The 15,511-nt window shown below is 34.1% G+C and overlaps 1 protein-coding gene across 1 annotated transcript in view; it reads right to left on the bottom strand.

The window, feature by feature from the left end:
- AMMECR1 (AMMECR nuclear protein 1) overlaps positions 1-15,511 on the bottom strand; it is a 133,151-nt gene that overhangs the window by 59,871 nt on the left and 57,769 nt on the right. Inside the window, exon 2 of the mRNA XM_090265423.1 lies at positions 11,799-11,909. Within this exon, the coding sequence (XP_090121549.1) occupies positions 11,799-11,909 (111 nt within the window). The remainder of the gene's footprint in view (positions 1-11,798; positions 11,910-15,511) is intronic.

Raw genomic sequence — 15,511 nt, 5'->3', positions numbered from 1 at the left:
CAAGAGACTATATTTGGGAAGTAGTGAATAACTGTATGTGGCTGGAGTGTGAGGTTTGGGCCTCATATGTTGTGCTTCTTAACAAAGATAGGACTAGGAGGTGAAGGGGAGAGGCAAAGCCAGAGAGGAGAGGGTGGCACTGTAGAATATTAACTTTACTGTGGGTGAAATACACATTTTGGAATGACCTTGGTTTTTACTCCAGGCAAGATGTATAGACACGGAGGGGGGCTTCTTGTCTGAAATATAAGGATTAACAATTACCAAGAGGAGCCTAGTAATGCCAATAGGTGCATTTGTGTCCATTTTGGCTAATGGGGTAAGTGTGGTGCTCTGAGCAATAATAAAAGCTATGAAAAGGAAGATGCAATAGCATGGGAGGGCACATATGCTTGGACAACAGACACATACCTTAGTGAGCTGATTCGTGAGGCACAGGAGCATCTCAATACAGTAGTCCCTCTCTATATCGGGATTCACTTATCGTGGCCTCACTGTATCGCGGGATTTTTAAAAATACTATATTTAATTATTTATCGTGGATTTTTCCCTATATTGCAGGATTTTGCGCTCCTGTATACATATGTTATTAAAGTTACGTAGGTTTAAGAGTGTAGAATATGCTTAACAACATAAGTAGTGTTTATAAAAGTGTGTAAAAGGTTAATAAGGGAGTGGGAAAGGTTAATAAGGGACTGGGAACGGTTTATAAGTGTGTGGGAAGGGATTATAAAGCCTTAAAATATATAAATACTAAAATAAATGTAAAGTACCTACTTCATGGATTTTCACCTATCACGGGGGATCTAGAACATAGTACCTGTGATAAGTTGAGGGAATACTGTACACCATCAATGACAACTTTAAAATGCTACCTTTAAAAAATGCACTTCTAAAAAGAACAATGGTGTTTTACAACATGTATTCAGAAATTTGTGAATTAAAAATCATTTATCTATTTATTCTTAGAAAGAGAGGCAGGGAGGGAGAAAGAGATTGATCTGTTGCCTCTTGAACATGCCCTAACTGGGGACTGAACCTGCAACCCAAGCATATGGCCTGACCAGGAATTGAACCAGCAACCTTTTGCTTTGTAGGATGACACCCAACCAACTGTGCCACACTGGTCAGAGCAGAAACTTGTGAATTTAACAGTCATCCATTCATCACTGAAGTACTTAAGCGTCACTTCAGCTGAAATCCACTATTATCTAAGATGATTCCCATTCTTAGCCATTACTCTTAATTAGAGGTGGAAATTCAGGAAAGGGGAACTAATAAACAAATTCTCTTCTGAGGCCAGGTATCCAGCCAGAAATCTCCCTTTGTTCATAGCATTTTCAGGCATGCCTCAGAGGGCTTTTGAAAAGAAATTAATATTTTAAAATATTCTCTTTTTTATGCAAAGAAATTATATTGGGATTATTCACTGTTCATGAGTTAGCTAAGGTTTGGTTACTCCAAATGTAGCATGTTTCATATGCTGAGATGATGCTGAAATTTTGGGTGTGGTATCTTTGAGTATCTTCCACATTACAAGCCCTCCTTGTAATCAACTGCCTAGGGTCTAGGGTGCAGTTTGTGATATGGAACAAAACAAAGCAAACTGGCCCAAATGGGGATTGGACCCATAACCTCATTAGCCGCATAGCCTAGCCAGCAGTGTATGATTATTTATTGCTCTTCATACACAACACACATTTCAAAGGCTTAGCAGACTTCTCCAGACCTGGGTAAGCAAATCAAGCCCCCTTAGCCAGGGAGCAACAGAAGATCGTCTTAGCAGAATGCCTTAGGTTTAAAGCAGCCTGAAGAATTTAAAAGAGATTCTCTTTCCTCCCATCCTTAGTGAAGTAGCAACAGTTGGAACCTTTTAAGTCAGTTTTGTGGAACATAAAAAGGAGTCCTGAAAGTAGCTGGGTATAGCAACAGGAAGTTGAGTTCTGGGCAATCCTCTTAATTAAAGCTTCTGAAGAATTTATTTCATGACTTTTTAAATTTCTTTCACCACTAGGAAGGACACAAAAGCTGGCATTTCAATGTATAAATTTAAAAAATGAGGGATAAAAATGATATTAGACAATAACATATTAATCTAGTTTGAATGATGAAGCATATAGTTCTCCATGTTTATTTACAGGATAATTTTGTGAGCTAAAATTGTAAAACCTTTCTGAATATGAAATTAATTGTAAATCTACATTTTATGAATCTATTTTCCCTTTTAAGTTTTAAACTACTGACAATGCACAGCTGATATTAATAATTAGAACTTTATTCTCAATAGAATATAGTAGACATTTTCATCTTTAAAAATTCTAAGCACCTATAAAATTCTTATTGCAATAGAACTTTTCGAAAAGTTACCATTTGTCCATGTCGATTTTACTTGTTATATTTTCTTGTTGTTGTTGTTAAGAAGCAGCTCAAATAATGTAGCTCTTCAGGACAAGCCTGTTATAGCGAATGTTTGCTCTTTATTTAAAAGTGAGAGAGAATCCAAAAAAAATCTGGATGTTGTTTCTAAAATACAAATATTTATAATCCAAGATAAAGGGCTAACAACAATAAGTGTTTAGCCTTTAAAGAACACTAAATTTTTAATAATGACAAAAGGGAAAAATTTCCGATGGCTTACTACTTTGAATGTTCACATTTGAGGTAAAGTTTGAGGGAACGGCAAATATCATGGAGAAAGGCTTTGTTTCTTTGCCTTTTAAGGAAATCTTTTAAAAAGTATTTTCCCAGGCTCATAAAAGAATAACTAAAAATGAAATATTAAATAGCTGCACAGAAACCTCAACATTAAATTATTTTGAAGTTCTCAAATTACTAGCAACAGTGTCCAGTAGAAGTGGTAAGAGCATACTATTTGCATGATACTCTAGACCAGAATAAATTGCCTTGAACACACACTGGTGTAAGTGTCTTATTCTCCCAGAATACTAAGACACACATCTGTTCTCTTGTCCATTCAAGTGCTAACGACTCAAATACTTTCGACACTTATATGTACAGTCTATATTTATTTTGTAAATTATCAGAGAAAAGGAAATATATTGTTAAATGCCTACATTATTATTTTAGACTACATCTAATATAATGATGATTTCACACAATATTTGTATTCTAATTTATCTTCACCACTTCAGTCTTTCATCTGAAAAAAATGAAAAGTATCTCAAGCAATGATTCTCAGGAAAGAAAATAGATATTAGTTTACTGTACTGAAACAAAATATGAAATTCATTTTAATGGAATAAGAGGAAAGCGAAATCTCAACCATTAACTTTTTTTTAAATTTTCTGCATTTGCCAAACATCGGGGCTATAATCCAACTGGTTCTAGCTACTCTTTGGTAAACTGTGTGTGTATGTGTCCATGAGGTTTTCATAGAAAATTCATTTTCCCCTTCAAATATGTGTTAGTAATCTCTCAAAATGCTTAATACCTTGTATGTGGTCACTTTGACAATAACAATGTATACATGTCCTTGTAATTTGGACTTTTTTTTTTGCCCATGTAAGGTAAAAACAAGCCAAAAAGTTGTATAGTTTGCTTTTACTGCAAGTGAACAATGAATTAAATGAAATAATTTCATAAATTGCTTTACATACATTTGTGCCTTTGTTACAGATATAGAGTATCATTATCATCATCACCTCCTCTGCTTCTTTGGCAAAAATCACTTTCTACCTAGGATTACGATCCTTTATATAACTTCTTATCTCTCCTACTATATTATAAACTCCTAAGGCAAATTTTAGATGAGCTTTGCAGGATGAACTGTTGAAACATGATTAAAGGAGGCAATTGCAGCCTTCTAGCAGCAAGATGGTGAAGTCTAGTTAGATGCAAGAATAGGGCCAAAGCAGCATGGGGATTCCAACTAAGGGCTCTGAGCATCTGGAACATGTGATAAGGAATGAGAATCTGATATACTCTCTACACTTAATTCCTGTAGCAGTAGGTGCAATATGAATCAGATAATTTTCTATAACTCAGGAGCCATGACTCACACTGGGAATGATCCTTACTCTTTTTTTTTTAATCCTTGTCCTTCTAATATTCACTGAACTAGCTTTTCTATTCTTTATATTTTTATTTTTCCCCCCACTAAAATATTTTCTGTTTGTTTGTTTTTCCATTACAGTTGTCTCACTTTTTTCCCCCTCTTGCTTCCCTGCACCCTGCCCCCCCCTTCTTCCACATTCAGTCTCCACCCAGTTGTCCTTGTCCATGGGTCATTTATACATGTTCTTTGACTAGACCCTTCCCCTTCTTACCCCTTCTCTCCCTCCCATCTCCCCCTTTGTTACTGTTAGTTTATTCCTTGTTTACATACCTCTGGTTCAATTTTGCTCATTTGTTTGTGTTCTTCATTAGTTTCCTGTAACAGGTGATAGCATAAGGTAATTTTCTTTTGTTGCCTGGCTTATTTCGCTAAGCATAATTCTCTCTAGTTCCATCCATGTTGTTGCAAATGGTAGAAGTTCCTTCTTTCTTTCGGTACCTATTCATTGTCATTTTCCCCCTTTGTACTCATGTTCCTCTCTGTCTCTCTCTGTTTCTTCATCTTCTTAAAGCAGACCCTTTAGCATCTCTTGCAATGCTGGTTTGGTGGAGATGTATTCTTTTAGCCTTCTTTTGTCTTGGAAACTCCTTATTTCACCTTCCATTTTGAATGAGAGCCTTGCTGGGTAGAGTATTCTTGGTTGTAGGCCTTTGTTTTTCATTGCTTGGAATATATTTTGCCATTCCCTTCTGGCTTGTAGTGTTTCTGCTGAGAAATCTGATGATAGCCTTATTGGAGCTCCCTTGTATGTTATTAGTTGTTTCTCTCTTGCTGCTTTTAGGATTCTCTCTTTGTCTTTGAATGTTGCCATTTTAATTATGATGTGTCTTGAAGTGGGCCTGTTGGGGTTCATCTTCATTGGGACCCTCTGTGCTTCCTGGACTTGCATGATTCTTTCTCTCCTCATGTTAGGGAAGTTTTCTGTCATTAGTTTTTCAAAGAGGTTTTCTATCCCTTGCTCTTCTTCTTCTCCTTCTGGAATTCCTATGATACGGATATTATTACGTTTCATGTTGTCCTGCAGCTGTCTTAGAGCCTCTTCGGTCTTGTTCAGTCTTTTTTCATTTTGTTGCACTGTCTGGGAGTTTTTGTCTACATTGTCCTCCAGCTCACTGATCCGATCTTCTGCTTCCTCTAGCCTGTTTTTAATTCCTTCTACTGTGTTCTTCAATTCAGAGATCGTATTCTTCATTTCCTCCTGGCTCTTATTGATAGCTTCCATGTCCTTTTTGATGCTGGTATAATTCTCAGTAAGTTCCTTATAGTTCTTCTGGAGTTCACTGTAGTTTTTCTGGAGTTCTTTGTAGTTTCCGCTGAGCTCATTGAGCTCCTCCATAATCCATGCTTTCAATTCCATATCTGATAGTTGGCTCCCCTCTATTTCATTTAGCACTCTTTCTGGGGACTCTACCTTTCCTTTCGATGGGGGGTTGTTTCTCTGTCTCCCCATTTTTGTGACTCCTATTGTTTGTTGGTGCTTCTTAGAATGATCTGCACTTCCTGGATCTGCCCCTGGTGGCGTCAGATCCTGTACCAGTCTCTGATCCTTACTCTTTAGTTTGCCTTTCCACATTCTGCTGGCCATTTTTCGGTGACATCTCTGCACATTACATTAGCTCAACCACAGATGATGAAGGAATACAATAAACTAGTAGCTAAAATTAAAGTTCTAGAGTTTCACGAATTACATTGAACTGTCTGACCCTACAGACAATTTCGAGTAAAGGTTGTATAACATCTTGGTTCCAAACTATATTTTAAACGAAACACTTATCAAATCTGAGAATTTCTCGTTTGATAATTTATACAATGAAACTAATAAGTTAGGTGTAACTTTTAGGAATCAGACCATCCTGCCTTTGTAAAAAGGTTACAACACGTAGACTGTAAATTAAGCTAATTAATTTTGCATAGTGTTTTTGATAACATCTCATTTACTTCTCAAAAAATCATATTTTAGCCACAAGTCTTGCCAGACACTTGACAAAAATAATCTGGCCTTAACAGCTCTAGAATGAGCTTCCATGACAATAGTGTATAGTCAGAAGTGACTCATATACAGCCTTTCTTTTCATAAGAAAAATCAATCTGGATGATGCTACTGTGAGGACTGATATTAAATTGGTAGTGGTGGGGGCTTGTCCACAATGAGCCAAGCTTAGTAACCTAAAATAATAAAGTATAAGAATGATCACATAATAGTACAGTCTGAGGTGGGCAAATATAAATTATGCTGCTTATAATGGTTTCAAACTCATATTGCTTAAAAAAAGTGACAGATCACACCACCAAATTATAAAAGGAAATATGATTTACAACAAATCTAAGTCACTCAGAAGTACCCAATCTAGTCAGGACCTTTGAAAGTAACAAAGCAGATCTGTTAGCTATTTCTAACATCTCAGAAAGCCTAATAGTAATAGTAAGTGAATAGCTGTAACATGCAAACAATCAACTCCCCCACACATACACACCTCACTCACACAAAACAAAACATATCTTTTATGTGGTCACACTGTTCCCTAAAAAGGAACAAACTTCCATTGCTAATTTCTTAGAATTAAACAGTAGAACAAAGTAGCACAGTTCAGAATCAAGCTCTAGATACTTCCCATACCTGCATAATTATTTGATTGTGAAGAAGTTCTAAGTACAACATTGTAACCTAAAAGACAGTCTTTTTAGTATGATAGACCACACTCCTCTTTTATGAAAAAAGAACACATTTATTAATCACTTATATTTGTTATAATCACTTAGAACCCACATTCCTCTTTTGTGAGATAAGAACACAACAATTAATCACTTATATAAGTGATTTTTATGCTAGAAAAATTACTTCCAACTTGAATTTTTCACAAAGAAATAAACCTACACTTCACTAGACAATTTATTAGACAAAAATTTTAAGGAATATTCTTTGTGATATTTGTGTTCATCTATATGAATTGTAATTCTCTTATCTAATAAAAGTATATAATTTAAGTACTAAAACGGAGGAAATAAATTGTCTCTGTTCTAACACGTAAGAGTCACAAATGCAAGTAGCTTGGTAAATAATAGAAATTATTCTTCTTCAACTGGGATGAAGAATATTTCTACATTGAAGTTTTGGCCACTAATAAATATAGTTATTCACGGACTTTAATTTGTCACCATGGATAAACTTCCATCAATAATTCTGAGTTCTCCATCTTGCTTCTTATTTACTAAAAGCAGTCTTTTAGTCTCCAAATACAAGGAAAAAATAACCTATTTAATAGTTCCATGTTATAAATCTTACAAAGTTTGCCTGCTATATATACAGAAATTATGCATTTTCATAATTGGGAAGAAATCCTCAGCCTATTTATAAGGTTTTATTTCAGTCTAAAATCAAAATTTCAACCAAGAAAACATACCTTCACTATGACAAGTGTTTTAATTTTAAGACAAGATGTTTATAAATAACCCACAATAGACCTTTTATTTTTAAAGTATTTGGTCTTTTTTTAGATTTAGGTTTTACAGATTAAGGAATGACAAACTAAATCATTGTCTTCTATAAAATGGTTAGCTTCTTAAAAGGAAAAAAGGTTACTCAGACAGGTATTTGTACACTCATGTTCATAGCAGCATCATTAGCAATAGCCAAAAACTGGAAGCCACTCGAGTGTCCACAGATGGATGAATGGATGAACAAAATATGGCAGATACATTCAATGGAATATTATTCAGCCTAAAAGGAAAGAAAATTCTAACACATACTACAACATGGAGAAACCTTTGAAGACATTATGCTAAATGAAATAAGCCCATCACAAAAGGACACTGGTTTTGAGGTACCTAGAAGAGTCATATTCACAGATACAGAAAGTAGATTGAAGGTTGTCATAGTTGGGGGAGGGAGAAATGGGGAGTTAGTGGGGACAGAATTTCAGTTGGTGAAGATGACAAAGTTCTTGAGATGAATGGTGGTGATGATGCACATCAATTGAACTTGAGGCCATAGAATACTAGACACTTAAAGTTGGTTAGAATGGTAAATTTTATGTTATGTATACTTTGCAATAAAGAAGGGTACAGCTGAGTAACATTCTGAAAACTGAACAACAGTCTATTTAATCGCAGTTGAAGATAGTGAAAACCAGATATTATCTTTTTTAAAGATACCTATACCAGGAAAGTCTTTAATTTCATTGTTTATTTTTTGTCTTGCTTTCTCCTTCCTTTTTATTTCCAACCCCCTAAGTTCATTTTATTCCATGTGTAAATTTTGTGACTTATGGGTTTTTAAGATTGGGAGAATAGACGCCAAGAATCATCTATTATTATGTTAATAAAAACTGTATTTTTCTTGGAATCAAGTCAGTATTAAACATATAGCCAAATAACACAATTTCATACCATACAGTAGCATATTTTTGTAATAAGCATTATCATTTTCTACAATATTACAGTATTCCCTCACTTATCGTGGGTATTACATTCTAGATCACACACCCGCCCCCGCGAAGTAGGAACCTTACACTCTTAAACCTACATAACTTTAACAACATATGTATACAGTACCACAAAATCCCGCGATACAGCGAAACATCCGCGATAATTAAATATAATATTTTTTAAAATCCCACGATACAGTGAGGCCGTGATAAGTGAACCGCGATATAGAGAGGCACTACTGTAATCCAAGTCAATTTTCTTCTTACTAGTCTATACAATCCCATCTATGGATTTCCTGGAATTTAAAATAACATTCCAAACTTTCAATCTTAACTCCTAACTACAATTTTGAAGAATTATTGACCCATGATTTATACAATTTATAGGAATCTGTTTTCAAGTTTCTTATTTTCATGATGAAGCTGCAAAACATAAATTCTCGGAAAAATTTACATTGTCTCCTCTTAAATGTAGCAGTTAAGAGTTTGTACTCTGCTGTCAGATGGCCTGGTTTGAATCCTGGTTCTACCACTTGCTATATGTGTGAATGGGTAAATCATTTATATGTATTCTGTAAATCTCAGTTTCCAGAGAGAAAGGGGGTTGGTGATGGAAGCAGACTTGACTTGGGGTGGTGAACACACAATACAATATACTGATGATGTATTATAGAACTGTACACCTGAAACCTATATAGTAATTTTATTAACCAGTGTCACGCCAAGAAATTCAATAAATAAAAATAATTTAAATGGGGATATTAATATCTAAGAGTTGTTAGAACCATGTATATAAAGCTCCTTTGCCACATATGACATGTAGTAAGGTTCTTAATAAATGGTAGCTATGAACAACAATAATAACAACAGTAGCAATGGCAGCAGCACATAGAAGTGATAAGTGCCCTATTGTACTGAAAGACACCATATTGCAACTTTTAAAAATGACCCCACAATTTTGATTCTAAAATGAATCCAGGAAAAAGAGCAACTGTATATTGAAAGACTTGTTTTCTTTTGTTCATCTCTTCGAAGTAACTTCATTCTTGTTATCATATGAAACAACAGAAATTAAGCAAAACAAAAATAAGAAAACCAGCTATGTGTATGTGTACATACACACACAAACACACCTCTCTCTAATGTGATATATACAATTTCAGGAAGTTGTATTAAAAGACGAGGAAAAAGTTGAAAACTAAACAGGAAAGCCATCGACTATAATGAGGGTAACCATGTATACAAATGTAGGTAAATTTCTAAGTTCAACTATTTGAACAATTAATTCAGAATAACATTATTATCAGAAAAAATATACTGTAATTCATCTAGTACCCTTGGAGACAGATCTACAAATCCAGAAAAGTTGGATATTTTTATCCTTTCTTATCAATGTAAGCAAAAATATCATATTTTCTTTAAATAAAACCAAACTGATACTACAGTTACAACTACTAAATATATCTTAAGTATATAATATTTAATACTGGGATTTCTGGCACATTTCATTAGAAAGTACAAAGGGTTTCCATACTATCAACTTAAGACTCCCCAACTATAAAGAAAAAAATTAAAACATAAATAATGTCTCTGAAAATATATTCCTTGGAACACCAATGATATAAGACACTGGGGTGGGAGGATAAAAGTATTCTATAGTAAAAAAAACAGTTGAAGTCTGGAAAGTGCTGTATTCTCTCTCTCTTAGAGATGAACAACACTGTGAACATAATAGGTTCTGAGAAGTCCCCCAGTGAGCAGAGCTGTTTAAATTTGTTTAAGCAGTGCTTCCAAAATATATTAGGCCATAGAATCATTTTATTTTCAGGCAATGTCAAGGAACCAGTCAGTGTTCCTCATAATAATTTACATTAGGAAATATATAATAAATTTCTTTTTTTGGTATTAAAAGTATAATTCCATATGCACCTGTTTCAAAAAGGTAATCACTGGCAGAATTTGCTAAAATCTCAAAATGAGTCCATGGTATTTCATGTCAGGGGAAAAAATCTAACATGCCTAGACTAGCAATTACTCTATCTTTAGCAAGTTGTAGTTATATCCAGAATATGTGTTTTGACCCCTTTACTGCCTGTGTGTTATTTAATCACATCCAAACACCAAATTTCTAATAACTTGTGAAAATCTCAGAATAAATGTGACCCTTCAAGCCTCTGCTTTTCTTTTGGGGCTTTATTGTAAGATAAGAAAACCCTGTAGCTCTGAGTTACACCTTTAAATAAAAGAATACGAAGTAACCAGCATTTTATTAACTGGTATTGTGAGCTGCGTTTATGTGATCCTATAGTAAAATAATGAATGTTCTACAATGTCAGTTATGAAGCAAAGTAGTCACAGATTATTATTTCATTCCCCTAACATCTCCCTAACATCCCTATTATGTATCTAGAACAAAACATACTGTAATTGCTACTTTATCTACTGGAGGATAAGCAACTTTTTCCAAGTACCCATAGCCAGAAGGGACCAATTTCTTACTGTACAGACATTTGTGCATATTGCAACTATAGATATGATATTAGATAATCACCCTAAAATGTGAACAAAAACAGGAGATTCCTTTACTAATAGCTTATTATTTAAGGAACTTTCTTCTTTTGAAATAATTTTAGAAGACAATTTGCTAGAAATCTGAACTTGAAACAAAAAAAATCAGATGGCATGCTAGATAGCTTTTTGTGAGTTCAGAAATTAAGAACAGAGTCCTAAAAAGTGTAATGAGGCATTCGTTACTTTGCCCTTGTGTTAGATGAAACAAAATAAGTAAGCTACAATTAATTCTGGGTAAAGTATGAATGTGAATGATTATGCTGCCTGGCTGTGGCATCACTTTTTTCCTAGGTTCTTGGTTCAATTTCAAAAATACATAAAAGTGTAACAAACTGTACAAGATGAAAATAGGCATAAACAAGTTTTTAAAAGCCTAACAGAGAAAACACAATGACCATTACTGTGGAAATAATACATTTTGATAACCTATGGATATCTGGTCATTGATTTTCAAGTTATATAAAATGATCTGGTATTGAAAGAAAAGACACTTCAAAACATCTATGGCAGCATACATGTAATCACAGTATTTTATATTATGATAATATTATAGCCATAATGTTTTACCAAAAATATGGCAAATGGTTGAAGAAAAAATTGAACATGAAAGGAGTCAAGAATGTTGGAAAGGAAAAGAAATTAAAGAATCAGGTTCAAGTTTCATAAGGTTTGTTTTTTTTTTTTTTTTAATGTAGAAACAGAGGTAACAAAAAAAAATTGGTCTTCACCTGGTAAGTGTGTACTCCCTGAGTCCTGAATGCAAATTCATGGCAGAAAAAGTACCTATGCATCCACGCAATCTTTTGTCTCGACCAATCTTCCATGTTACAAACAGTGGGCTGTAATGGAAGATAAAAATTGGTTAAATCAATCAATTCAACTTAAGCAAGTATTTATTGATTATTTACTATAAGCAAGGTTAGATGCCTGAGATATAAAGACCAAATGACAGGACCTCAAGAGGCTGGGTCTAACCCAATAGGACTGCATTTAGCAATAATCATAGCTAGCTACATTGTATTGAGCATATCCTATATGTTAAGCAGCACAATATATGTTTTACACAAATTATCTATGTTATCCTCATCAACACCTCTTGGAGGCTGGTACTATTACTAATATTTCTATGTTAGATATGAGGCAGTCCCACAGTTCATACATAACAAAGCAGGAACTCAAACCTTGGCAATCTTGACTATAGAGCCTTAACCATCATGGCTGACTGCTTGATTCCTTATTTAAACTTCAAGTGACTGATTGAATTATAAGTCTAGTTTAGAAAACCAGGAGAAAAATCACCAATTTCAATAAATACTTAACTGAATATATTAGGGCGAAGTACTGTGCAAGGTGCTATAGGAAATACAGTGTTACCTAAAACATAGTTGTTGCTCTCTAGATGGCAGGCATGTTCACAGCAAACTAAGACAAGGCAAAGGAAATAAGTGCTATAAACTATTGCCAAAATGCCATAAATTAAGCTACTAGGATAGAAGAAAGTTTCATCAAGTGTGATCATCTTCAGCTTGGCCTATAAAAATGAGTAGGGTTCAGAGAGGTGAAGAGCAATAGCAAACATTGATAAAGTAATGCTCTGAAACCAGAAAATTTATTTTAAATTTTAGATAAAATTATTGCCAATAAGTACAGTGTCCCAAGCATCAACTATCAAAGTATCAACTATAATATAATGGCATAAAGAGCATAATATAATTTTAAATGAAGTTTAATACAGTAAATGTTTGGATTCTGCAGCAAACCACTGACAGCCTCAATTATTGGTAAAGGCTAAAATCAATTATTTTCATTAGAAGCAACTTCATATGTCAGTTTTATGAAATTAATTTATACATTTTAGGACATTTTGTAAAAAAAACACCCTACACTTGGGGATGGTTTGTGTTAATATGAGTATTCACAGTATTATTAGTATAATAACATAGATTTCAGCTTTCTAAAAATATAAATCTTAGGAGTACATATATTATGTCATATATTTCTGATAATATGCTGTTGAGTTGGAGAACGTATTCTTTCTCTCCAGTCAGTCATCAGGGGTTGGGTGAAGATATCCTGTTGAAGCACTTCAATCACATCAAACATTTAGATTGTGCTGAGTTCTGACAGGTGGCCACAATGGCAGACAAGTTCCCAAATAAACAGTATACAAACCAGAGAGCAGTACTAAGAATTACCTTTTTCCAGGAGTCAAATGCCCAAAGGCTCTGACAAAGATGACTAAAGAACAGCCAAGTTGCTGTTGATATTAGTATTCAAGTACTGAATGATGTACAGTAAAGATACTAAAATAAAAATCAAAATGTAAATTCCAGGTTTTCTGTTTTCTGCATTATGTATACTGAATATCTTACAAGTTGAGACAATATTCTAATGCTCCAGCTGGAAAATTTCTCTAATTGCTCTTGACTAATATTAGATCAGAAAGACAAAAATTAGATGGAATCATTTTCTAACAAATACTAGTATCCTGAGGTTCAAACATTATCTCTAAATATTAATTTCACCTTTTCATTTTTTACTTTCCAATTTGATGAAGTCAATGTCAGCAACCATTATATGGACAGTAAGATATCAATCCTCTCCCACAACAATGCCTATACAAAATCTATCTATGTAACATATGTCCCATGACAGACCCTGAACAAAATGAATCACACTGTAACATATATAACATGTCCTTAAAATAACATGATGGCTTCTAAATAACACAGAACTAAGTGGCATAATATCTTCCTCAGTGACTTGAGAATCTAAAAGTGTGAGTGGATTCATTTCTTATCAAAAACACAAGAAATGAAATTCATTTAGAAGTACTTTGTCTTCAATTCTCTTATTTATCCCACTAAAATACATATAGACATCATTCTTACTATAATCCTTTCTACTCAAGCAAACAAAATTTGTAGGGTAAATAGAAAAATAGATTAAACACTATATCATGAAATATGTTGGAAGGCATTCAAACACATAGCAGGGGTATTCATACACAGCTTCTTATAATGCGGTGCTATCACTGATGAAGGACTAGTGTATCCAGGAGGTAGAACACTAGAGGATAAGCTGCATTTTGCCAGGCAGCCTGGAAGAAAAGACACTTCATAATAAGTAAGAGCATGGAGATGTAGAAGTGCAGAGCACTGAGGTCTCTTCCAGATTTAACATTCTGTGAATTTCAGGCACTGCTGAATATGTGTTCTAAAGAGCCCTGCTAAGAGGTAAAGCAGATGCAGAATTGTCTGCACGTTCCCTGTTTCTTACCAACATCCACGTTGGTACTAAGGGGCAGGATCTGTGTCAAAGAGGGTTGGGATTTCTACTTGAAAACCCCACTCTGTTTAGGACACATGCCTGAAGATTGAAGAAATCAGTTTTAGTAAACAAAATAAAACTATTCCTTCAAAATCTGGAACTCTAATTTTTCATTTGCAAAGGCTCATCCAATGTCTTTTATAAAGAATGCATATATGAAATTTTAAAAACTCCAAATACCTAAAAGTAGTATATAGTACAGAAAACATTGGGAGTTAATGATCTTAAGTTGATTAAAACAGAATAAATATAAATGGGCCCAAAATATCATATTATATCTTGAGTGTGATAACTCCTTTGTACAGGACAGTGACTTTGGGGACATCCATATGTATTATCTAAAAATAGCAACAAAAACTTTTATTTTCACAATTCACAGAGGGAAAAATAGGTAATTTCATTCTTAAATATGTTATTAAAATGTGTATACATCAACATAACCAGAGACAGATCAAAGTAGAAAAAGGGATTTGAGCCTCTGGAGAGAAGCTACTCAATAATACGATATAAGGAAAATACTTCATAGTAAGACAGAAACGGAATGTTTTTGGAAAATACTTTTACCATATGTTTTAAGGACACCTACTTATAGTGAAAAAATAGATTACAAACTAGAAAGGGGCTTAAAATAAAATGAAATATTAATAGAAATATTCATCTATGGATAATCAGATATTGCTTTTTAAGGAATTTCCCTACTTCTGAATTTTATACCTTCATGGATATTTTTTGGCTTTTTTAAGTATATTTTATTGATTATGTTGTTACAGTAGTTCCATTTTTTTCCCCTTTGCTCACCTCTGCCTAGTACCCCCTTTCCCTCCAGCATTCTCACCCCCCTTAGTTCATGTCCATGGGTCGTGCATATAAGTTCTTTGGCTTCACCCTTCCCTGTATTATTCTTAACCTCCCCCTGTTTATTTTGTACCAACTGATTATGCTTCTTAATCCATACACCATATCCCTATTTCTCCCCCTCTCTCCTCCCAGCTGATAACCCTCCAAATGATCCCCATACCTATGATTCTATTCCTATTCTGGTTTGCTTAGCTGGATTTTGTTTTTATTTTTTAGTTGATAGTTGTGAGTTTGTTGTCATTTTAGTGTTCAT

Source organism: Furipterus horrens, unplaced genomic scaffold, assembly GCF_987537825.1.
Source record: "Furipterus horrens unplaced genomic scaffold, mFurHor1.1.pri manual_scaffold_17, whole genome shotgun sequence".
NCBI classification, from domain to species: Eukaryota; Metazoa; Chordata; class Mammalia; order Chiroptera; family Furipteridae; genus Furipterus; species Furipterus horrens.
Note: the sequence above shows the minus strand (reverse complement) of the source record. Positions and strands in the feature narration are given on the sequence as shown.